At 37.9% G+C, this 24,847-nt stretch overlaps 1 protein-coding gene across 1 annotated transcript; it reads right to left on the reverse strand.

The window, feature by feature from the left end:
* CSE1L (chromosome segregation 1 like) lies at positions 1 to 24,535 on the reverse strand. The gene is made up of 25 exons (XM_072879125.1): positions 24,394 to 24,535; positions 21,406 to 21,501; positions 20,713 to 20,855; positions 18,023 to 18,124; positions 17,432 to 17,577; positions 17,022 to 17,112; positions 16,640 to 16,747; positions 15,635 to 15,727; positions 14,182 to 14,349; positions 13,956 to 14,085; positions 13,180 to 13,245; positions 11,103 to 11,305; positions 9,630 to 9,714; positions 8,812 to 8,873; positions 7,911 to 8,047; positions 7,644 to 7,747; positions 6,978 to 7,075; positions 5,922 to 6,072; positions 5,196 to 5,404; positions 4,349 to 4,446; positions 4,054 to 4,139; positions 2,849 to 2,930; positions 2,285 to 2,431; positions 1,224 to 1,455; positions 1 to 533 (listed from the first exon to the last, which is right to left on the reverse strand). The coding sequence occupies exons 2-25, from the start codon at positions 21,488 to 21,490 to the stop codon at positions 444 to 446; spliced, it is 2,916 nt and encodes a 971-aa protein (XP_072735226.1). The 5' UTR covers positions 21,491 to 21,501; positions 24,394 to 24,535; the 3' UTR covers positions 1 to 443.
* Between the last annotated feature and the right edge of the window lie 312 nt (positions 24,536 to 24,847).

Here is a 24,847-nt window from a genome sequence, read left to right on the forward strand (position 1 = left end):
TTTTAAACAAGTACTTCTTATTTATTCACAATTTAGATAAAGTTTAAGGAAAGACAAAAGAAATACAAAGGACAACATCAAAATGAAAAGGAATTTTAGTGACTGAAGTGAGTTTCTACAGCCAGTGCTCTCCATACATTTCAAAATGTTATCCAAACACTGCAGATGCAGATTTCAAATAAACCCTATAACAAACCGCTATGACTATTCCCTTTGAAATTAAACTGGGAATGGAAGTTAGCCACCTTTTATCTATGAGTACACAAACCACCAAATTCTTTCAGTTTCTGCTTAAAGCCACATTTATCTTTTACAAGATGGATTCTGCAATACATTTTCAAGTAGCATTTTTCATTTTGTCCGAGCTCTGCTATAAAAAAAGTCAGTGTCAACCTTCTGTATAACAAAACAGCTTTTGATCTTGCTTGTGGAGTATATGCAATTCAGAGCAGTGTCACACTTGCAGCTTGGAGGTATCCTTGGAGATACTGCAACGCTTCTGCATTCAGACTAGTACTCAGCATTGATGGAACCTTAAAACATATGACAGAGCAGAAGTGTCAATGTGTGTATACATTAAACTACTGCTATATCCTGTTAATCACTGTGTCAACATATGGTACAAAGTCAAACAACATCCTGAGAGCAGCAGTTTTTCATTGTGAAAGCAGTTGCTGGAATTACAATTCCTGATGCTGAGTTTTACGTACTACTTATCTGAATCAAATATGAAAGGAGAGTAGAGAAAACCTTCAGGTATTAAAGCAGATATTTGGATGCAGCAAACATCAGATCTCTCAGGCAACCTTTACTTAACAAAATCTTGAACAAAACAAAGACGCTACGGGTTAAAATAGTTAACTGTAAACTTAACTTGTTTAATTTAACATGAGTTGCCTGAAATTTCCTGAGTAGATACAATTGAACTGGAGAGAAGTATTAGTTATATAACGACAAGTGGATAAATTTTCATTTAAGAAATGGCATATTTAAGCTTATTGCTGAAGTAATGTGAAAGTACAGCCTTTCTAAGGTTACTCGGGAAAAAAACTTACAAAAGCTATATTCCATTAAAGAATAAAAGAGAGCAATACCTTGCATTCTGGTTACAACATACTTCATTTTGCTGATTATCAAACATTAGCAAAAGAGACCCATTATCAAAAAAGCATTTCTTCTCTGTATAATTTAGCATTAGCATGCCATGCATGAAAGTCACCTACCCTGCCTGGGCACGCTGTAGACAGTTTGTGAAGAGACTGTGCCAGATGGATTCTAGGATTGTTCACCATTTGACCTACAGGATCATGTTCTTTTTTTCCAGCAAAGGCTAGCTGAGAGAATGCAGTCTGATATCCTGGAGTATCTTCTATGTCAATGAAGTGTTCTTCATCAGGGATAGTGTCATCCTCAGGCAGTTCAAAGAGGCCAATGAGGGCCTGCAGCAAAGGAGTCCTATATGTAAAGAGGGGAGGATAAAATCAGAGTGCTTAAAATACATCAGGACAGGGTGTATTGTACAAGAATGTTCAAATTACTCAGAACCCTTTACATTGTAGCCCTTGCAGGTACTTGCATAGCTACTGAAATTGTAAGTGCCCAATCTAAGCTGGACTTGAACTGTGGATCTGTGTATTTTACAGGCACAATGTAGATGCTCATATTAAAAGCATGAACAATATATTTATTTTTTATCAGGTCAAATTCTCATGAAACATACCTAAGAAAAGCAATTCTTCTCCAGATTACACCTTTCCTCTAAGCACATAAAAAAAAAGTTCTAGTTCAGGGATCCAGTTATTGTCATTAAATTCAGACTACCTGACATCCTAGAGTGCTAGACTGGCTTACAACCTTCCCAGATAGCTTTCCCCAAAATTCTACTGTCAAGCTAAGATCTTAAAGTTTCTCCATCAGGTTATAAGTATCTATGCTCAGGTCTCCTGCCTAATAGAACAGTTATAAGTCAAAACTGGGCCTAGGCTTTCAGAAAGAATACAAGCTAAAAGAAAGTAGTGTACTTTCTTAAATGCAGTCCTAGCTAGCCCAGCCAGTGGTATCTCCATCACAAAAATCTCAAACCAGTTCTGGCATCTGCTTTGAAAATACAGTTTTATTTGTTGAGAAAAGCAAGTGGTATGAAAAGCCTGAAACTCAGCATTGTAACAATAGCAGGCCTGAAGAAATCACAGAGTTTATTTGAAGAATATATTTTGACGATAGCTCACATTTTCAAAAAATCAAATAGCCTCACTAACAGAACTTGAAGCAGTGTTCTACATACCACAGCTTGGTGTACTCAGTGTCCATCATAGGAGGACATTCTGTTAATATTTTCGTAATGCCAACAGCACAGATTTTCTTTTCAACTTGTCCAGACACTTTCTGGATTTCAGGAATTATAATTTTCTCCAAAACCATTCCAAACATCCTATTATGACATTAAAAGAAAAAGTATTAGAAAGCCTTGTCAGCCTTAGAAACAATATGAAGCACTAGGAAAAAGAGAAAACCAGATAATTTGTTATGATGCTGCCCTGTCACAGTAGATGGCTGGTAGAAATTTAAGCATACAAGCTTTCCACAAAGGGAGAATAAAAACATCACTCTTTCCTTTTAATGATCTGCTTAGGAGATTAATATCTTGAACTATCAACAAGGAACTGTGGGCAGCAAATCAGAAAGAGTGCTAGACAAATAAATCAACCACATTAGAAGAAACATTTGGCTAGTCAAATTAGTGACAAATGCAGTTTGTAATTTTAGCTAAAGGAGACAACTATTTCCTACTTTAAAAGATAAAAATTACACAGCAGTCAAATAATAATAAAAAAATAATCATACTAACTTTGGCTGTATGCTGTCAAATATTTCCTGCAGAGCTAATGCCCCATATTTTATGCAGTACAAGTTAATGAAGACTAGGAAACCTGTAACAAGAAAAAGGTCAAATTAAAACTTAACATGGAAACAAAAGAATAGCTTTAGAGTCAGCAGCAAAATACATTCTAACAAGTTTTTCAAGGGGATAGAAATGGCAATCTTTATAAATGTTCAGTTTTAGTGAAGTGCATTGACTTGCTGCCTTGAAGTTTGTCTAACAACTGCTGATCTTTTCATGTACTGCAACACACTAAAACGTGGGGATAAGACAACTAAGAAAAGATTCAGTCCTGTTTCCCCTTACAGCAGTTATAAAGCATTAGAAAAGCTATTTGCAAATCTTTCGGATCAAGGACCAAAAGAACTTTTCAATGCTTTTTAGCAAAAAACTTCATGCGATGCAGTTTTTCAGAGCAGTTGTGAACCCCTTTGCATGGCCTTTGTACCAGAGCACAGATGCAACGCATTAAAAGCGCCACTTAAATTTTGTTTGTGGAAGACCATTATAAGCAATCTTATCATTCTTGCTCCTAGCAGGTGGCATTAATCAGATTTTATAGGATTAAGTAACAGACATTGCATAATTTGTGTAGTGATAGTATCATTAAAATAATTTAATCAGTATGACCATAATCTTCCTGTTACAGTGGGAATAACCAGAATATGTATTTCAAAAATTTGTCACAGCTTTGCTAGTTTAACATAAAACCTTATCAATAACTTAAGTCACACAAAGGCAGAATGACACAAATGCATAGACTATTTAACAGTAATAACACACAACTACATGTAACAAAAGAAAGTGTGGTCAGTATTATTGTGTTCCATGAAAGTTTGCTGGTATTAGTTAAGGATTAAATGGAGACACTTTCAGATAATTAATGATATCACACAGAGTAAGAAAGTAAGAGGAATACACAAGTCTTTTCCCCTATTTTAGTTCCATTCCTTCAGTTTTCATGAAATAGGTGTCACTTGCAGTGGCAACTGCCCTATATGCCACCCTTGATTACACAAATAATTTGAAGCAAGTCACTGATGTTAAGAGTTGCTAGTATCCCTTTATCTGCACAATCACAGGACATGATAGGATACTTATTCAGTACAGCTGCATGTTCTAAACTGTTGGCATCACTGGTGCTGAAGCTTTTCATATACCAAGGAACTTACTTTTAATAAATTTTGTTGTTTTGGAATTTTGAAGTCTTTGGAATAGAAGAATGAAGATCTGTTTCCTGTACTGGTCAACTGATTCACTGGAAATTTAAAAGAATAGTTATTCAATTCATACTAGGATTTTACTAATGTCACTTCACAGAAAACATGTATAGAATTGTTCAAATCTATTTTACAGATAACTGTGACATTTTTCAGTTGTTAAACATTTAACTATGAAGTGTACAAACATACCAAATATTAAAGTCTACAGAAATTAGTTTTGAATGTAAATTCAGCTCATACTCACGGAGGCATATGCTCTATAATACTGTTTAGAAGATAGAATCCTTGATGGTCATTAGCTTTAGAAGCAATCAACTTCTGGAACACACCTAACAATCCAGGCTGTAAGCAAAGCAGATATAAAACTCTATACAACAGTTCTTGATATGTGACCTACCAGAAAGTTGGTCCTTATCATCTAAGACATACACAAAGGCAAAAGCTTTCATAACCTAAAACAGGATTCCTGCAGTTAAGGACAAGGAAGACAGATTTCTATCGGGACCAAGTGATGTTCCTTTGAGCATTAAGATTAACCTTGATCAAATGAACACCAAAGCCAATTTGAACATGCATGTCTGCTTCATCAATGTCATTGTCTAATCAAGTCTGACTATAGCAGATCATGCAGCAGAAATAACAGAAGTTAAGTATGCAGAATAAATCTCCCACTGAATTCACTAATCCTCAGCTCTCCCAACATTTTGGCTCTCCTCACTCACTCTTCTCAAGACTGTTCTGAACAGAACATCTGAGAGCTTTCCTGATCCACAGTGTTCAACATGAGGCAAACGAGACAGGAAAATTGTGGAAACTTACCTGCTTGCAAAAACTAAGTGCAGGAATTTTACATCTTAATGGACAAAAGCATGACAGTCTAGGATTTATCTTATCCACATAACGGAAAAGCATCCAAAAAGCCTGCATTCATAGTATTTTTTGTCTTTCTACATAAGCACCATTAATTTAAAGTACAAGCCCAAATTCTGCACAAATCCTGCTATTCACTAAAGGAAAAAGTTCCTCATAATTTTTAATCTTAAATCAACATGCCTAGAGGTATACACTGTGACTCAATCAATCCAACTTACAATTTTGTCAGCAGCAGCACTTGCTATTGTATTGGCACCCCGCTCTAAATAAGCCTGCAGGAGTCGGACCAAAGGAGGAATGTTTCCTGTCCTTTCCCATAATACTGGCTGAAGTAGATGAGGAAACAATGCCATATAGGATGATGGGATTTCATTTTTATGCATTTCTAGAAGTAGGGACATCACTTGAAACACATATGGAATGAATTCTGGAAAAGAAACAATGGCATTTACAAATTCAGCAAATACGGTCACTGTCAGTTCCTAGGAACCACATATCTATTGACTGAACCTACAATTTTATGATATTAACACAAAGATTCCAACAAATAAAACCTTGCAGAAATCTGTCACTTCCCAAATTTAATTATTCCCAAAATTTGCAAGCATTGTATGTATACAATTTCTATTTCCTCTATTTGTTAATGTTTCAGAACATGGAAAACAAACTACTAGAAACAAGGCAATATAATTAAGAACAACAATAAAAGGCTTTTGAGTAGTGATTGTCAGGTATTTTAAAAATAGTTTGTTTTAAAAGTAAGTTAATACAGTTGATGTACCCTCTGGAACAATCCAGACACTTCCTAAAAGTGTTTATTAGGACTGTGAACATGCTGCGTTCTCACTTGAATTTCCTGTGTTACCAAAAAACTGCCATGAGGTAAAGCATAGCAACCATGTATAGTAGAGAGAGAGCACAAGCACTTACTGATTTTAATTTACCTTGCACGTCATTCTGTAGTATCTCAGTGAATACCATAAACAAAGCCTCTTCAAAGCTTCCAACTGCATCAGGGTTTGCTTTGCATGTTATCCTTATCGACAAGCATATTGATTCAAACATGTAATGGTTAAAGTGAGGTTTGCTTGGATTCTAAAAGCAAGTTATAAACAGACAAATCAACCCAAACTTGCAGCCAGGTCACTTACTTAGCAAAATATATTTTTTATTTCAACTGAAGTCTAAACTAGCAATTGGGAATAAGGATACTTATGACTTACTTATTCATATGCTAATGAAATTAATTCTGTAGATAAAAGAAAACATAAAAGCCTTTAAAGCATAAAGGAGGGATGGTTTTTATAAATATTTTAAAGACAACAAGTGTTTTTCAGAAGCTCTACATAAACTAGCAAGCAGTTAAAAGTATGACAAAAGCTGGAAAAAAATTATTTTTCAATCCTATAAGTGTCTAGTCAATTCTTTATTGAACACTTCTTATACTCTGCAGCTAAGTTTAAACTATACATAGTAGAAGTTTTTTCGATAGTTGATGAAGGTATTCTAAAGCATTCCCTAATGTCAATGATTAAGAATATTAGCCCAGCCTGAACAAAAAACTAAGACACTTTTACCCACCAAAAGCAGGAGGGTAATTTATTTAATTTAATCCCACATTTCAGTGCCTAAATTTAGTATTAGCCTCAGAAGCTTCAAGAACAAAGAATAAAGGAGTTGTGAGAAAACCAGATTATTGTAATGGTGACCCCTGCACAAGCGAACATTTATACTAGAACAAACTAGTATTACAAAAAGATTTCATACGCTGTTTCCAAGTTTCAGATGAGAGCAGGGGAGAATGATTTAAAAGTAAAGTATGTCCTAAAAGAAAGACAGTACTTCACTGGAAGGCTGTTTTAACTTATTTTAGTCAGAAAATATTGAACAATTTACAGTATTCTAACAGAACACAAACAACAAGGTATACATAAATCTTTAGAAAGACTGCTCTAAAAGGTAAAAAGTGAACATTTTGCTCAGATAGCCTGTTTCTTTACCTTACTGACAGCCAGCAGTTTCTGTGTAAGCTGTGTGATAACAGAAGGGATGTACGGAATTATGGATTCCTGTAGCAGAGAAAAACTCCTCATGATGGCTGCAAATAAATTGAAAGTATTATCTTCTGGAGACAAACATACACTTCTGTCATCCATCATATGCCTAAATCCTTTACCTTTTACTCTTAAATCGGATCCAAGGAATTAGGTACAGTAAGAAAGAGCACCTGCTGCAAGAGCAATCAATCCACAATCATGACAAAGGATAAAGCAAAGCCTCATTATTCCCATTCTATAGACGGAGCACAGAAGATTAAGCAACTTTACAAAGACCATAATTTATCTTGGCCAAGTTTCAAATCTTAGCCATTACCCACTCAGATCTCCTACTGACACTGCTCATGTAGCTGTCCTGACTACGAAGACTACCATTTGAGAAATAATTTGTCATAATACCATTATGTTTAGTGGTTCTCTTTGCTACCATAAATTTAGTCAAAGATGACTTAATATAGCCTAGTAAATAACTGCAGGCTGCGCATACCTCTTTTATCATGTTTGGATAAATTAGGTTTTTAAATAAAAATTGCAGTAGCCTGTAACTACAAGGCTTTACCTCAAGTTAACAAAGTTACTCTTATATTGCAGAACTCAAAAAGCATTTACCTTTCATAATGTATTCATTTTCAGATGAGCCAGGAAGCGTCAGCGCTTTAAAAAGGTTTGTTAGTAGCACTTCTACAAATGGTGCCATTTCTGCAGCTGTAATGCTGTTAAGTAAAACACAGCTCTTGAATATCTTTCATCATTAACAAACCACAAACATTTTACAATATTGTAATACTAAGAAATAAAAGATCCTCTACAGATATTTCTCATCCTTAATGGACAAAACCTATGTAGCGATGAATTTATTTCTGCTTGAAAACTTACAGGGTAGTATTATTTGTCCCTCTCATGGTAAACAGTCTTTCAAGAGCATGGGCTGCGTAAGTGTGGACCACAATACTTTCTGCCTGAAGATGATTGATTAAGAGAGGAATAGATACCAACAGTTGTTCTTTAGGTACCTACAAAAAAATAGCAACAAATTACACATAAGTTACATAAAAATACAGATGGTTCAACACTAGAGCATAACCACTCTGAGCTCATCAGCTACAAAACTGAAAGCTTGGCAGAGGAAGAAATCTTAGAAGGCTCCTCCAGTTGCTAAATCACACCTTGACAACCAAGAGGTACCTATTTCTGTCATCGCCTGTGTACTTCTCCCAAACATCAATGTTACATTTGATCATCTGCAAGTGCATATATTCCTAATGTATATTTTTTTTTTAATTTTACTTTGTCTTAACAGGCAATTAAAAAAATATCAAGCTTTAAAAAAACCCCACAGATATTTCATAAGAGATGAATAAAGGTAATCTAAAATTTAAAAATACTCCTCAATATATTTTCTTACTGCGTCTCACAAATCAGAAAAGGTAAAGGACAAAGTTGCTGTACTCTCTTTAACAACTACTGCAATGATACGAGCAATCAAGTATATTTAGACTAACATTCACTTGAAAAAGTCTGAGTGTGTCACAGAAGTAAGCATGCTAAGATGTTCGGTGCTCCCACAGCATATGGATAGCATATAGACTACATGTTAATTGGATATTTATAACAATATCAGTTACTTTCAAAACTAAAAATTCAGCATGAAGTGTTATATATGACTATCAAACACCTGTTGAGTTAACATATGGCCAAGTAAGATAAATTAGGCTTGGCAAGTATAAAGTAACAAGCTACAATATGTTTTTACCATGAAAGTAAAAGAAAAACTTACTTGGTTTCTAAAAATCATGATATATTTGATACCATCTGCTTTTAGCACAGGGAATTCATTCACTGCAATAGAAAAATATGCACATTTTGTTGATACTTTTCATATAAATGTGATTACTGAACATATATTCCCCATAGAGGTGACATTAAGTCATGATTTTTCCCCTCAAAAATAATACACACAATGTTTTTCTATGTTGCTTAGTTTCTGCATTTCTGTATGGGCACTGTTAGACAGAATATCAGTTTTAGGTACAAATCACACGCCAGTACCATTAAGTGTACAGTCCAACTCTTTCACGTGAAATTTCCCCTTCTGGCTCTGATTTTAACAGCCTCCAATTACATATGCCAAGACAACCCACTTCATTCCAAATATCGTTAAAATAACTGCTGAAGCATAAAATAAATTATGTGGCTTAAATCTAGACATCCGTAACCTCATCAATATGGGCTGATACAGGCTACGACCTAGCCTTTAGTATTTTAACTTCTCAGAGTTTTGTGTAGCATTGAAGTTTGCCATAAGGTCTCAAATACGGAAATCAAATTACTTTGGTTCAACAAGTTTAAGCATGTAGTAACCATGTGCGTACATGCTCTGATCTTGCAGATAGCATGTGGTAATTCACCTTTGTTTAAAAGCTGATTCATTGCTGGCCAAACAAATCTGAATTACTTCCCATGTGCCAGGTGTTAACAGTCTTCTGTCTCAGATTATGCTGATACATGAGTGCTTGAGCCTTAAGAAACAATGGTCACTGTCATGGTTGCAGATCTATCACAAAAAATGCCATATCAAAATTAACATTAACTTACCACTAGCAGACTTTAAGTCAGGTTGAATGTGATTCACAAAGAATTCTGTCAGATTAACAAGTTCATTGGCTTGTGTTATTCCATGCTAGAAAAACAAAAAACAAACCAACTCTGGTTTTAGATGTTGACATTCAGCTCGTTTTCTTACTCATTTTTATGTGCTTTTAATAAAAGGAATCTAAAGCATGCAGGCACATGATGAAATTGTTGAAATTGCATCGTTAGCAGACAGCCATCCAACTTCTTTTTCTTAATGTTTTAAGTGTTTAGGTTTCAGCTGTAGCACTATTGAGGTTCAAAGTTACCTCAACCAGAATTGAGGAATAATAGCACGTAACACAGTAATAATCAACCAAAATTTTAGATAGAAGATATCAGCATCTTACTAACTTGATACTTTTTTTGTGATAGGCCTTTTAAAAAGGAAAAGTTTAGGACTCAAACTCCAATTCTGAATTAGAGCAGCGAAATAATGACTACTTAGTTTTCTCTCATGAAAAATGCAACTAATTTTTAAAACAGGATTTTCAGATGGATATTTATCAATCAAGTGTTCTAAGTGATGTTACCCCATATTTGCCACTAGATAGCACAGAAAAAGAAAGATGTACAACTTAGCAGTTTTCTAATTGCTAGAAGACTCTGGTTCACACTACGCCTCACTATTATTAGCAATTGCTGTGAAGCAGTATACAACTAGAGTTTCAGGAAAAGACTGGGAACCTCCAGCAAAATTGCATAAAGATGCTGTACAACATGTTTTACTATGTTTGCCTCAAATCTGCCTTGTAAAGCCACTAAGATTTGAACTGTAATAACATTTAAAATATTTATTAGTATATTAAAATCTGTTCTGTAGGACATTTGATACAATGCTACTGTTTCCAAATACAGTTTAGCTCAGGTGTGGCTTTTCAATGTATCCAGCCTATTAGTTGCTTTCTCCCAAACAAGTAATGAGATCCATTTCCAGCCATCATTAGCATTCACATGCCATGTCCAAATCATAAACACTCAAAAGTAACAGGAAACATTGGGAAATATAATGACAAGAACTTTAAGAGTCACTTAGATTCCTTCTAGTCTGCTTAACACTTCTGATCATCTTCCGTAAAGCTAAATTTGGCCTTCCATGGCTTACAAACTCTGGCTCAGTACCATTTAAAAGCTCAGAGGTTCTAGACCCAAGCTAATTTTGTTTCTTTGTATGGCTGCTTCGCACATGTTAATAAGACCTGCCAAGTGGTCACACATGGTTGTTGACTCTACCCAATCTATCTGAAGATCAGATACCACCAAATTACCAACTGTGACAGGATTCTATAATGGACAACTTTTAACCTCATCAACATTAAACTACTACAAATACAGTTACTCCCATTCTGAAGCAGCATAAAATTAATTGCATCAATTCTTATATACACTATAATATTTGAATGCATATGGATTAAAATGAATAGAATGTAAAAGTACCTTCTGTGTTTGAGCTTTGGATGCCAAAGACGTAACAAGGTAAATAGCTGCATCTTTGTGCTTCCAGTTAACAGATGGATTCTTTGCATATTCTTGCAGCATAGAATTAACATATCCAGAAAAAATCCCTGTCACAGGCCCTTCAAAAAATTTGCACAAGCCTCTGACTAGATCACAAGCTGCTCTGCGCCTGGTGTCAATATCTGCATGAGAACCAAAGACTCTTTGGAGATGAGAAAGTATAAAGCTTTTAATATTAATAAACATAATAATAAATATATTAATGATACACAGCTTCTCAAGTTACAGCCACACCTTATGTTAATTATTGCAATCCTCCACACTGATGTGCAAGAACACATTTAAGTCTTTTACTTACTGTCATAATAGGGACTATTTGTACAACAAAAAGAGGAATGGACACCTACCAATACCGCATGCGTATTCACAGGTTTTACTGCCCTCTAAAGAAAGTTTCAGTAAGCATGCAGGGGGAGGCTTTTTACTACGTTGACAATTATGCACCCGAATCTGGTTGGGATGGAGTTAATTTTCTTCGTGGCAGCCCATATGGTGCTGTGTTTTGTACTGGTGACTAAAACTGTTGATAACACCCCAGTGTTTTGGCTGTTGCTGAAGAGTGCTTGCACAGTGTCAAGGCTTCTCTTTTTCCTTCCCAGCGAGTAGGCTGGGGGTGCGCAAGAAGCTGGGAGGGGACACAACCTGGATAGCTGATCCAAACTGACCAAAGGGATATTCCATGCCATATAATGTCATGCTCGGCAATAAAAACTGAGGGGAGAGGGTTTTTGGGGAGGTAGCCATTGCTCAGGGACAGGCTGGGCTTCAGTCTACTTGTGGGAGGTGGTGAGTCATTGACTTCCCCCTCCCCCCCTTCTCTTTTCCTCCTCTTTCTTTCACTGAAACTGTCTTTATCCACAGGTCTTCTCACTTTTACTCTTCCTATTCTCTCCCTCATCCCATTGCAGCAGGGTGGGGAATGAGCAAGCTGCTGTGTGGTGCTTCGCTGCTGCCCCACCACACTGAATCAGTACAGTTTTGTAATTAAATACATAAATAAATAAAAATCTGTAAACATTTTTTTCCCCATCTTGAAACAAGGAAAGTCAGCTGGCCTTTAATACAACATACTAACAGAAGTGACAGAAGGAAAATTAAGCAAGTTGATAGAAATGTACTCTATTGCATTTAAAAAGTAATCTCTGAAGAACACAAATACTTCTTGCCTCAATTCTCAAAAGCAGCAGTAGCTAACAAATAAAAGTTTCACAAATACCTAAAATGCAGCAATCCTAGATAAGAATGATAAAATTTTTGCTTGAAAAAAGTTCAAAAACATTTTCCTCCAATTTTTGTCCTCCACAGCAAGCATACAGTAATTTCTTAAATCTATTATGAAGTATCATTAATCTAAAAGTGTCAGTCAGTAAACTGTTAGTGGCACAGAATAGCATATACAGAATTGTCATACAGATCTAGATTTGGTTCATTTGTGCTCTGACCTGGCTGAAGACCAGACAGCTACAACCAGAAAATCAAGTAGTTTTGTTAGCACAGCACTGTGTTTTTAGGACGGTTACTGTATTGGTTTGAACACAGTGCCGGCATACAAGGGCTGGCTGGCATCCAGCTGGCTTGATCACAGATTTGTACGCAACACCGGTCAGAATTTCAGTTTAAACATGACAGACTACTAAATACAGGCACAGTCTCTCCATGTTATTTAAAACTCTACACATAGGAACTAAATGCACAACTGTGGCCACTATTCAGCATTGACTTACAGGCTATATTTGCTGAAATGAGAATGCGTGCAGTGCAGGAGACATACCAATCCAATTAAGGAAAAAACCCTACAAAAACATTGTTCAAAACAAAAAGACACAGTGATGGGCACATTGTGACAGTAAACTTGATCAAAAACTGGATAAAATCTCTTGGGGGGGGGAAACCTTCCCAATTAAAAAAAAAAGTTAGAAAAGCTTCAGTAAATTGCTTCATCTCTTTAGAGCTATATTTAAAGACCAAGTATTCTTAGTATAAATCTGTGGATTACCAGATCCTTCCAAATCCCTTCTTATATATTCTTCAGAATTATCTTCAAATGCTTCTTCATCAGCCGCTGCAAACATAAAATATATAGAAGTTTAAATACTGAGATCTCTGTTTTTTATGGTAAAAAGGTGTATTATTATCAACTTGCTATTTTTTTTCAAGTACTTTTCTATAACATTAGCAGAAATTAATCAGAAATATCCAGCCAGACCAGCCTGTTTAGCTTGCTGCTGCCCCACCAATTAGTCTTTCATACTCATGAGCTGATGTATTCCTGATTTAAAAAAAAGAAAGAAAGGAAAAAAGGTAGGACATGTTCAACACTAAGTGTATTTAAAGAGGCTTCCAGAGTCATAGACTTAAGAGAGAGAAGCTTCTTATCACTGCAATACGTCTTCACCACATTTTAGATACTAGGATCAATACGAGCCCATCAAAACTTGGAGAAATACACATTACAATTTAGTAAGCCTGATATCCATGCCTATTTAGGCTCCTTGAATTATTCTGATACCCACTTTAAGCATGAAAAGTTATTGGTGGCACATGAACTAGACTTCCTATACTTTTCAATTTGAGATCCCAGTAAGACAGAATAATTATTAGATATATTCATACAATTCTACAAAGCCCATAAGACAGCAATCTGTTCTAGAAACTTGGTTTTGGATCTAGTACTAAAGTACACAAGAGGCAATCCTCCATTCTTAGTCCACATATCATAATTACAGTTAGATTTTACTGTGTCTTTGAGAACTCAAAGTCTCAAAAAGTTACCTCTAAATTCCATATTGGGAACAATAACTTTTTCACAGATGCTTGTCAATGTATTCTGGTCTTCAAACAGATGCTTGTAATGTGGTCTCTCACAAACTGAGGCCAGAAACTGGATTGCATTACTAACCAGCTAGAACAACACAAACAGAACACATACAGTTTTAGCATGACTGACCAATTTATAATTCATTATTAAACTTGACAGGATCAGTTTATAACAACTTACCAAGTCATATTTCACTTCCTGGCCTGTTGTGACTAACAGATTCCAGATTGCTGTTACAAAACGTGGCAGGTAGGGCTGGAATTCTTCATCATATTTTTGAGCGTATAAAGCAGCATTATCACAAATTTGTGATTTCAAGAGCTCCAGTAATCCAGCTTCCTCTTCATCCTCGCATAAAACAAAACTAAGAACTTAAACATCCAAACTTCAACACTACTTTAATATTAAAAGTATCTACATATTTTAAGGAAATATTTACTCTATTATTTTACCATGTTCTAAATAGGTGAAAGAAATCCCCCTCATGTCCCTAGAATTACTGTATTTTGCTGATTTGTACTGGAACTGCACTGCAATTTATAAATCATACCTACATTTCAAATGAAAGTACTATGTATTTTAATTCATTTAGTCCTGATAAAGTTTGACACGAAATTAATTTACAAATGTAGTAGGAGAAAGATAACACAAGCTGTTGAAAAAATATGCTTAGACAACATTCTATCTTGCTACTTTAAATTGGATTAATTGTAAAAGTAGTTCCTTCCTCTTGCCCATACCAGCACAGATGCTTGTGGAGCTACAAACCAAAGTGAATTGGGAAATTGAGCTGGAATTAAAAAAAAAACAACAGCCAAACACCACCCCAGTTCTGTCCCCCCTCTTTCAGTTTTAATGCATATCACTTCCTGACTCAGCACAGCACACAGCTCCATGAATGTCTGTGCTGGGCAACAGCCCACAGACACAAGAGAAGAGCAGCAAAACTTCTTTTAGCAGCAATGCTAGCCTAAAACAACCGTGAAACTATAGCACAGGATACACTTAACATGCCTCCCTAGGTATTGTAAAGAAATGTATAGAGTTGTTTTGGCTCCATCGTGTGGCAAACTGTTGTACTGTATCTGGAAGACATCAGCATTTAAAATGCAGAAAGCATGCACAAAATTAATTTGAGCTTTGATGACTTGGTATCATCTTTCACCTGTGAAACTAATTCTTATAATTATACAAAGTCAGCAAATGCTAAACTAAAGTACTTAGGGATGTCATGCCTTCTACGTCCAACAGTTTCAAGTTCTTTAAGATACCCTGTTTTCTAAAACATAGTGCATTAACCAGTTAAAGGTACAGAAAACTTGAGCACTGTGACTCTCTAATGATCAGGTTACTTCAGTAGGTGTCCATGAAAGAATCTACCCATTGATGACTACCTGTAATTTGATTTCTGTGCACAGCTGGGTATACCTGCAACTGAGGTAGAACTTTAAGAACTGGACCTCAGATTTCTTAGACAACAGGGCAACTTATCTTAAACCCCATTGCCTTATAGGAATTCTATTCCTTTGTTTACCCAGCAAAGAAAACATTGCATTGTCACAGTTGGACCTAAGTTCTCAGTCAACCCTCTCCACTACACAGAGGCAAACCAGGAGGTTTATGCAGTACTTACATCAGTCTGCAAAAGTTTATTATCTAAAGTTAAAAGACTATGAAAATTTGTCATCCATGTTTCCATGTTATCTTCAAAAAACTCGGGAAGATCCTGTGAAGAAAAAGTATAAATCTATATTTCAGTTTCTGATTGCACTGCTTAGATAACATATCTACATTGGAAGTAGTATGTATCCTCCTTATAATCTACTGAGGGACAACAAAGTGTGGAAAACAATCTTCAAGATGAAACATTAGCCCCTCCTCCTCCCAAACAAAAACCCTCTAGACAGAGGCTTTGGAATACACTATTTCCAAATAAACTAGTTGCTTACACCCCATACAGCCTACAGTTTTATAAAGAAAGAACCTTATTGCCTCTTACTCTCAGAACAAGAGAGCACAAGCCTCCCTTTTAACTCCAGCTTGATCTTTTGCCCAATATGGAAGAACAGCCCAAGCAATCAAGGCATTATCATCACAACAGATTTATGTTTGTGTTGAGACACTAAGTCTATGTCACTTCAGCAAAGTATCTTTTTACTATTTTTCATATAGTGCATTTATTTAATAATGTTAGAAATTTAGATCTGATTTCAAAATGAAAAACCCCACACTGCTACCAGAATTACTTGCTACTGTAGTGCTGTAGAGCTACTAGTTTTACCTGACTGTCATCTACATGACTGAGTTCATGTCAGTACAGACATATTTATAAAGGAGCACAGTGAGTACAAACTCAGGCATTTGACTTCTGTCTTTCAAAGCTCATACTCAGAGAGCTACCCGTACAACACCTCCTTGCTACAACAAGAGCTTAGGCTCTCTTGAACTTTTGTTTAGACAGGGCCAAGCTAACACGTTAATTAACCCCATCCTTACTGTGCCTTTACTCCAGCGTTGATGCAGACTGTCAACTTTTATTTTTGTGATAAAGCATGGCCTTAAAGGCTGCCTCAAATGGATCCTATAAATAAGAGCATAACAGTTTTGTGAGATCAAAGCAAAAGATTAGAATATTCACCTGAAAATTTAAACTGTAGAACAGCTTTGCAATTAGAATGAGAGAAGAAAAGAGAACCTTCAGAGCACTGGCATCATTTGCATGTGTGCTGCAAAGTTCAATAGTTGCCTAGAAAAAGACATAAGATTCAGTCAAGTAACACACAGACAAACCACATTGACAGGAGGTATTGAAAAGTGTCATGTAACTTTTTTTTTTTAAACCAGAAAATACAGTTCCTTTTCCTCCCTTTATTGATCCTGTCATGTCTCACTTCATGGCTTTAGTTTGAACCTCATTAACAGTTTCAAAGCAACTATTCCTAAGTTTTCATTTTGCAGGCATTCACAACGAGCAATTCAGAATGCTAAACTTGTTTCAGAAATTATTCAAAAAGAAATACCTTAAAGAGATTTGTCAAGGGCAAAGCAAAGGCATCAAGGACAAGTTTGATCTCTGTCCATAATTCATTTGACTTAAATTCATGGCGGTACCTGACAAGCAAAAGAGAAATACACGAGAAATAGAATACAGTCTTCACATTTATTACCAAATTAACTTGCATACAATTAATTTTTTTGTGCTGAACCTTGAAACAAATACTGTCAGGTAAACAAGAAATAAACAACATAGTTCAATACCATGCAAGGTGTATGATTTGACCACCAGTTAAATTCTTATTAAAAAGTCAATAAGCATAAGCATAAGTCACAACTGTAGACTTTGTAAATCTACAAAATTAAGTCTAATGGTAAGAATTTAGAGTTGAACAGAAATTTACAATCCATATACTAACTCCCTTATTTCCAGTACCTTTTAAATAAAGAGTGAGCAGTGCGAAGGATGCCATTAATGACATGGAAATCTCCACTTTGAAAGCGATTCACCATTTCTGTCAGTAAGTCTGGCCATTTCTGAGGAAAGTCTTCCCGACCAATAATACTAATAGCATCACTTAACTGGAAAGGAAACATAACCATTACATGATATAATAGCAGGCTCCTCATTACAAAAAACACAGCAGTCATGCCAGATGTTGCAAATATCTAAAGAAAATGCTTATTATTCGTGTGAGATTCAAAAAATCATTTGGTTAAGTATCTACTAGTTTTCACCACAAATAAACAAATCTCACTTTAAATCCAATGTGTACACGCAGTCTCACTTTCTGGAATTACTATATTTAACTGCCTAATGCTAGAACTTAGCTATAACGTAATTGCCTTTTTTTAAAAAAAAATAAATTAAAGTAGGCAGAAGTAGCTGTGACAATATACTCCAAGTTACTTGGATTGGGATGACCTCACTGGTAAGGGAACTGAGCTCTGCCAATAACCAGAGCCTCTAGACATACTTAAAATATTCCAAAACTCTCATGGACATAACCAGGAATTGACATATTACCTGCTTTTGAATTTGTTCTGGGCTGCTAAGCATCAAGGGCACTATGTTGGCTTTAATGGCTATCCTGTCCGATTCACATATTTTGTTCGGTTCATCCTCAACCTAAAATTAAAACAATAATTAAGTCATGGGCATATCAGCATACTCTAGGCAACGGGCAAATATCAGTATTTCAGAAACCAATTGCTTATATTGATTCATGTAACTATTACATAGTTAAAGAAACTAAGAAGAAGATCTGTTAAAGATATTGCCTACAATGAATCTGTGACAGTAGTATCTGAAAAAAGCTGAAAGAAATTACATCTTTCTGTAAAATCTTGAATTAGTTTTCTCCTTCTCCAACAGTGACTTTTCAAATGCGCAATTCAGCCATAATAAGGGTGGGTGCATATGCCAATACCATACGTAACTTTAACCAATAGTCTCCTCTTCCACCACACCAAACCACACCTCTGTCCTCACTTCTGCCAACCTAAAAGATTTATTTTGTGCAAGCTGCCTCAAGCCATACTTTAGAAACTGTACATGAAGATGGGTGCAGGTTACACCATCAAAACCATACATCGACTTTTAAGAGTTATCTAATCAGTTCAAAATATCAATCAGTTCAAAGTCCAGTCAGTCAATAGTGCCAAGTGGTAGTAAATTACAAAATTTCTACTAAAGAAATAAAATAATAACGAGGCTTGTCACCAACTAGTGACAGCAGTGATAGTCACATTATCTGTGATGACAGCACCGAAGTTCAGAAACCTAGAAATGATCCAGCAATTAAGCAGTCAGCACCTCCAGAGAATAATTCAATGATCTTAAGATGCTTAAACCAGATGGCACTACTACCGTCCTTCTTACCTCCCTTCCATAATCTTCCCATAAACTTAAAAAAAAGTTTAGTAATTTCCAAATTTCAAGAGTTATGCCTAGCTCTAAACAAGCAGTTACAAAAAATAAGACACAAAGAACTTGCTTTTCTGCTTCTATCAGATTGCACTGAATCAGAAGAATGTACAGAATCATTACATATACATTAAAAACCACAACAAGATGATCTTTAAAACCTGAGCTTTACAAGTTTATGATGTGAAAGGCAGCAATAACTGTACTAGGCAAGCTCCATGTAGGGAGGCTGGACTCACTGCTACGCATTTAGATAGATGAGGACAAAGATGGTGATCAGCAACAACAAATCCTACCGTGTAGTTAGTTATGAGATTTTTTTCAAAGAAATGAGACCTTTTTACAAGACGTGAGAGGCAGCACATAGGTGAGTATTCTGTAGATACTTTAAAAATAAATTAAAAAAAAAAATCAAACTCTTCCCTCTCTCCAGAAGTGCCCTGTACATGTAGCTCTCCAGGCTCTACCAAATTGACGTCCTTGAGTAAGCAAAACCCTTTTACTTCCACTGAGCTTTGTATCAGTCAAGTCCAAGGCTGCTAAATTAAACCATGTGATCTAGGTAAGCTAGCCTTATGACTGTATTTTATGTTCGTACAGCTGCTCTTGAAAGGAAAGCTTCAATTTTGGAATGTGCTTGAAGCCACATAGCAATCATAATGGTCCTCTGGATGCACTTACTACATAGCATCTCCACCTACTCCAAAACAAAATCTCATCCTGAATTACATCAGCAACCCATAAAGAGGAAGCCACTTACAAATTTTTCCATAACAGAACACTATTTCTACTTACAATATACTACAGATAAAGATGCAATTTGGGAGAAATGACTGAGAATACAGTATTACAGAAACAAAGTTCTAGAAATTTCATGCCAGACTGAATGCGCTGATCTTATCAAACATAACCAGACCCAGGACTGCTATAGCTTCTTAATATTAGTGTGTGTGTGTGGGGAGAAATCACATGCAAATTTGTAAATAGGTACCAGCTAAGATGCAATGATGAAATACTTACCAGTTTCCCTGTAGTAAAGCAACATTATACATTTGATATTTTTCAGATACAAACAGTACTTTCAGTGAGACAAAATATAAATATTGTCAATTAAAACCTCTCATCACTGAAGGAGCTGAGCTCTCAAATGTAATACTTTCTACTGTAAATTAAATTTCATGAATGCTGAAAGCTCTGAATCAAAAATGTTTCTGACCTCTTCAAAACAAAGGATAAAATGGGCTTAAATGGCAATATTTCTATTTGATGTCTACAAATACTTCTAATTGTTAAACTGACAAGGCCACCAAAATAAACTGTCCCACAATATTCTATGCCCCAGAAGCATTTACATGAAAGAGAAGCTAGTATCATCACTTTCAGCTGCAGAGCTGGCCTGAAATGTTTGTAACACTATGACAATAGATACAGGCCAAATTGGCCAGCTCATGTCTATAGACACTTCACAATCATTTTAGTTTAAATAATATTACTGCTAGTTAAATGAGCTTTAAATATTGTGCTTCTGCAAAATATGCATATAATATTAGAGAAAATTATTTGTTCATCATTTTATCACCCAGCTCTAGTTCTTTTTAACAGAATGGACTCCAACAGTCCAAGTTTTAGTCCCTCATCAGTAAATTACACCTTGTGATTGTTCTCTGAATCATCTACTTTATTTCACAGAGTACAGACATACACACATTCTCCAAGGTTACTGCAGAATATCTGATAGTACCTTACAAGGATTATTAAATCTTAGCACAACTACTCACTAGGATACCTACAATTCTCCAGTTCCTTTTAATATAGTTCTTGAATGTTACAGATGCACAAACTTTGATGACATTTTCCTGTGATTTCTCCAGCAGCGTTAAGAGTAACAATGGATAATTCTGGCTTCCTTCAACTGACTCAAGAAACTTTTCCGCTGTAAGAAAATATACTAAGGTTAGCAAAAGCTGCACTGATTTTTCTAATGGGAGTCCTATGATTCCTCAAGTGTCTATTTAAAATAATCAACACATGAACATTTCCCCAGAGTTTCACAAGAACAGAAATACAGAACAAGTCTGACAAAAAGTACCGTAGCTTCTTTACTACTAAGTTCTTTAACGCTTTTGCTATTAACAAAAGCTCTCAATTCAAAGCAGGATGTGGAAATATTGCCTCCTCACTGTTTTTAAAAGCCATAACCTGCTACAAGTAAATCCTGGTTTATTGAGAATGACAACACTGTTTTAAATTTGTACAACTGTACAAAAAAAAAAAAAAAATCAGGAATACAAGGAAAAAAATTACAAAAAGCAAACAAAATAAATTTATATTTATATCCGTCGTTCATTAGTTTTTTGTTTTAAAAGGATACTGAGAACTTCTGCAAAGAGGTTATTGCATAAACATCCACTGAATTTGCTATACACAGACAGAAGAGCCAAAAAGAAACTAAACTTTTTTGGTCACTCATGAGAATCACTTACCAGGACGCCTTATAGCAGGATCTGGATCTAGCGTTTTCTTTAGATACTCAGTTAAAGTCTGTAAGTTGGCATCACTGAGCTCCATTTTGGCAGAACCTAAAACCCACAAGTACTTTTGTTATAAATACATATCAGAAAATCTATCCTATAAGCTACACATATGTAAAACCAGATTCCACAGAAGACACACATCAGCTCTTTTTGACTATACCTCACAAAACATGGTCCTGTCTTATATGTCTCATCCAATAAAACACCAGCTAGTGTGCACCAAGCACAAAATAGAAAACGTTCCATTTCTTCAACTACAGGTAACTGCTATTGTCTAGTTTATTGAAACCAAACTCGTAGAGCAGGATCACACATCCAGCAAACCATGAACCAGATACAGCCAAAAGATGATCTCTTGCCCTTTCAGGACAATAGGAGTTCATTTTTGCTTTTGAGAACTTCTGTCAGCCCCAGAAACCTGTTCCTGGTTGAAAAAGCTGAATAGTCCTGCCCTACATAATTGTAAACAGAACAATTCAAAGTGTATTGGAGAGTCAAGGCTCATTTAAAAATAAATACTCAAAGAAAACTCTCAACAGAAAATTAATTTTTTATAAAGAGACAAAAGACTGTACAAAGCCAGAGGGTTTGTCCACCCTGTAAAATTAACTTAGATTAGGGTGGGAGTTAATTTAAACTGCAATGCTTATTACAGAATGACTCTGTGCAATAAGTCTAAATTACTCCTCTCTAGTAATCCTCCCACACACACTCTCATACTTATCACAGTGATATATTAACTTCACAGCTTTAATTGGAATAATTAAAATTACAGTAACACTAAAACAGCAGCAAGACATGCTTTAATGGACATGTTGTTGCTCAGGACATCATCATCAATTCTGCCCATCTTTCTTACCACCAGCAGCACAGTTCCCTCACTACAGAAGTAATGAGGAAGCAAAGATTTCCATTTTTTCTCTGGAGTTTCTAATTAGTAAGATAGACTGAAATTTGTCTGTCCCACTTTGGATTTGTTTTATGTTGATTATCAGTGCAATAAATATAAACTATATTTAAACTATTTAAGCACGCTTGCAAAGGCAGTGAGTTTTAATGACACAATTTTTACTTTTAACTATGGCACCTGTATCATTAAAAGAGACAGCAACAGTATCCTCCTGAATTAAATGAACGTTAATGAGTAGTTGAGATCCCAACATATTTTGCAAAAAGTAAAAATCCACCTAGAGTCCTGCCTCCCATGTTTCATCCCCCTTCCTTTTGAGGGTTTACTCGTCTTAAGTCTTGTTCACCAATTCACATCAACCAACAAAATCCCAATAAAGTACAGCATAAGCAAACAGCACCAATAATAGCTGGCTCAACTGTTCTACAAAACGGCCTCGTGCATCATTACTATGATGTTGAAACTAATACTTAAATCTTTCAGAATTAAAAAAATATAAATTATCTGCTCCAGGGAAGTTTGTGAGGCTGAGGTGCAAACCCATGCAGAAATCATTTATGAAGACTAAACTTGAATCAAATGGGAAACTGAATGGCCTTTTACAAATACCTCACATACATATGTAATATAGGGGCCCATATTAAAAAATATACACCTCAAGCTGACTGTGAGTTTACTTTGAAGGCCAAACATGAAGATTTGAATCCATTACTCAATCCCTCATACAAAAGGATAAATATTTTCACCTGCTACCTGCTTACTTTTATTTCCTTCTCTTCTCTTCCTCTGTTAATGTTTTTTGTTTTCCACTACAAAAAACTGGTGGTACTTGCTAGAGTGATACAATGCTTTTTACTACGTTGTGAGATATGCCTCCTGAAAAGGCCACAGAAAATGAGAGTATTTTCAGACCACGTCTCCAGAAGAAAACCCATAAAATGTGCTTAATGCATTAACTACTTTAGTCAAATTAATGACAGACCACTTACGGAAAAAAAAACCCCAAAAGCGGCTGTCCTCCAAGTCTTACACTGTGAAGAACTTCAGAGAACTCTGTTCCTGCATTCACTCACTACAGCACTTACCAAACACCATCGACATGTCTAAGGATGTTTATGGTCCGGATTTTATGGGAAAGATTATCTTTACACCAGACTGCTACGCAGGATCTTTACACTCACTTTCCACTTCACCAAACCGCAGGGGTCGGGAGACCGACTGGCCACGGGAGCAGGAGCGAGACCCCATCACACCCCCCCGACGGCCCACTCACGCCGTTTCCCTGCAGACCAAAAGGCGAGGCCACCCGTGACGCGGGGCGGCCGCCCGGGAGCCCTTCAGCAGGGACGGGGAGAGGAGCCCTGCAGGCCCGGCCACCAGCGGGGCTGTCCCCGCTCTTGCTGCCACGGGGGCGCCCCAGTCCCCTCCCGCCGCCTCAGCCCAGCACACCCCGGCGCTTCCCCGGTCCCATCCCCGCCGCCTGTGCGGCCTGAAGCAGCCGGGCGGTCTATCCGAGGGTCGGGGCCGCTCCATCCCGCCCGCCGCCGCCAGACTGCGCCTCCCCCGCGGCGGTGCTCCCGCTGCCTCATGCGGCGGCGGCCCGCCTCGGTTGCGGCCCCCGCAAGACGGGCCCAGGGGCAGGCCTGCTTGCCTGCCCGCCCGCCCACCCCCGCCAGGCCGGGCCGGGGGCAGCGCGGGCTGGCGGCCGCGGCGGGGGAGCCCCGAACGGCACCGACCGCTCTCAGACTAACTTGCTCCCCTCCCCCTCCCCGCCACCTCCAGACTGGCGGCAGCAGAAGCCAGTGAAGGGAGGACACTGCTCAGCCTCAGCGGCCGCGGGCCAATCGCGAACTGCGGGAGGCGGGCCGCAGCACCCCAGCATGGTGAGCTGCGCCTCTCGCTGCGCCGCGGGCCCAGCGCCCGAGCCCAGCGCGGAGCGGAGTGGCGCCGGCTGCGGGCCATGCGGGCCGCCGGGCTGTAGGGCCGCCTCACCGCCAGCATCGCCGGGCGGCGCGGCTCAGCCTCACCTGGCGACTCCCCCCGGCGGTGGCGGCAGCAGCGACGGCTCCGAGAGCTCCGGCTGCGCTTCACATTCAAACCGCGGTGAGAGGGCGCGGCGGCGGCACCGTGACCGCATCACGCAGGGCGGTGACACCGTTCGGCCGCCGGGCCAATCAACAGCATCCCCTTCCCCACGCGCTCCGCTGTGAGCCAATCCTTGCCGCGCTTCTCGCGGGGGGCGGCCGGCCAATGGCCAGGCTCTTCCCACAAGGCCCTGGGGCGCCTCTCGGAGCCGCTGGGGCGCCGCGGGAACGCGGCCCCTGGCCCCCGCCCCGGGGCGGCCGAGCGCCGGCCTGAGCGGGCTGGGCGCCGCGGCGGCCCGGGGGAGGGCGAGCGGCTCCTGAGGGACGCGGCGAGCGGAAGCCGGGCCGGGGGTACGAGGCGGCGGCCTAGGGCCCGGTGGGACGGGGCTGGGGGGGG

This window comes from Ciconia boyciana, chromosome 14 (genome assembly GCF_034638445.1).
Source record: "Ciconia boyciana chromosome 14, ASM3463844v1, whole genome shotgun sequence".
Classification (NCBI taxonomy): domain Eukaryota; kingdom Metazoa; phylum Chordata; class Aves; order Ciconiiformes; family Ciconiidae; genus Ciconia; species Ciconia boyciana.

What these genes read in the sequence shown, in the direction of transcription:
- CSE1L (XM_072879125.1), bottom strand. Translation starts at nt 21,490, where the DNA reads ATGGAGCTCAGTGATGCCAACTTACAGACTTTAACTGAGTATCTAAAG. An exon ending in TCCTGCTATAAGGCGTCCTG is followed by an intron (nt 20,856 to 21,405) that starts GTAAGTGATTCT and finishes ATTTTCTTACAG; the next exon opens with CGGAAAAGTTTCTTGAGTCA. An exon ending in AAGGGATTTGGAAGGATCTG is followed by an intron (nt 11,306 to 13,179) that starts GTAATCCACAGA and finishes GTTCTCATGCAG; the next exon opens with ATATTGACACCAGGCGCAGA.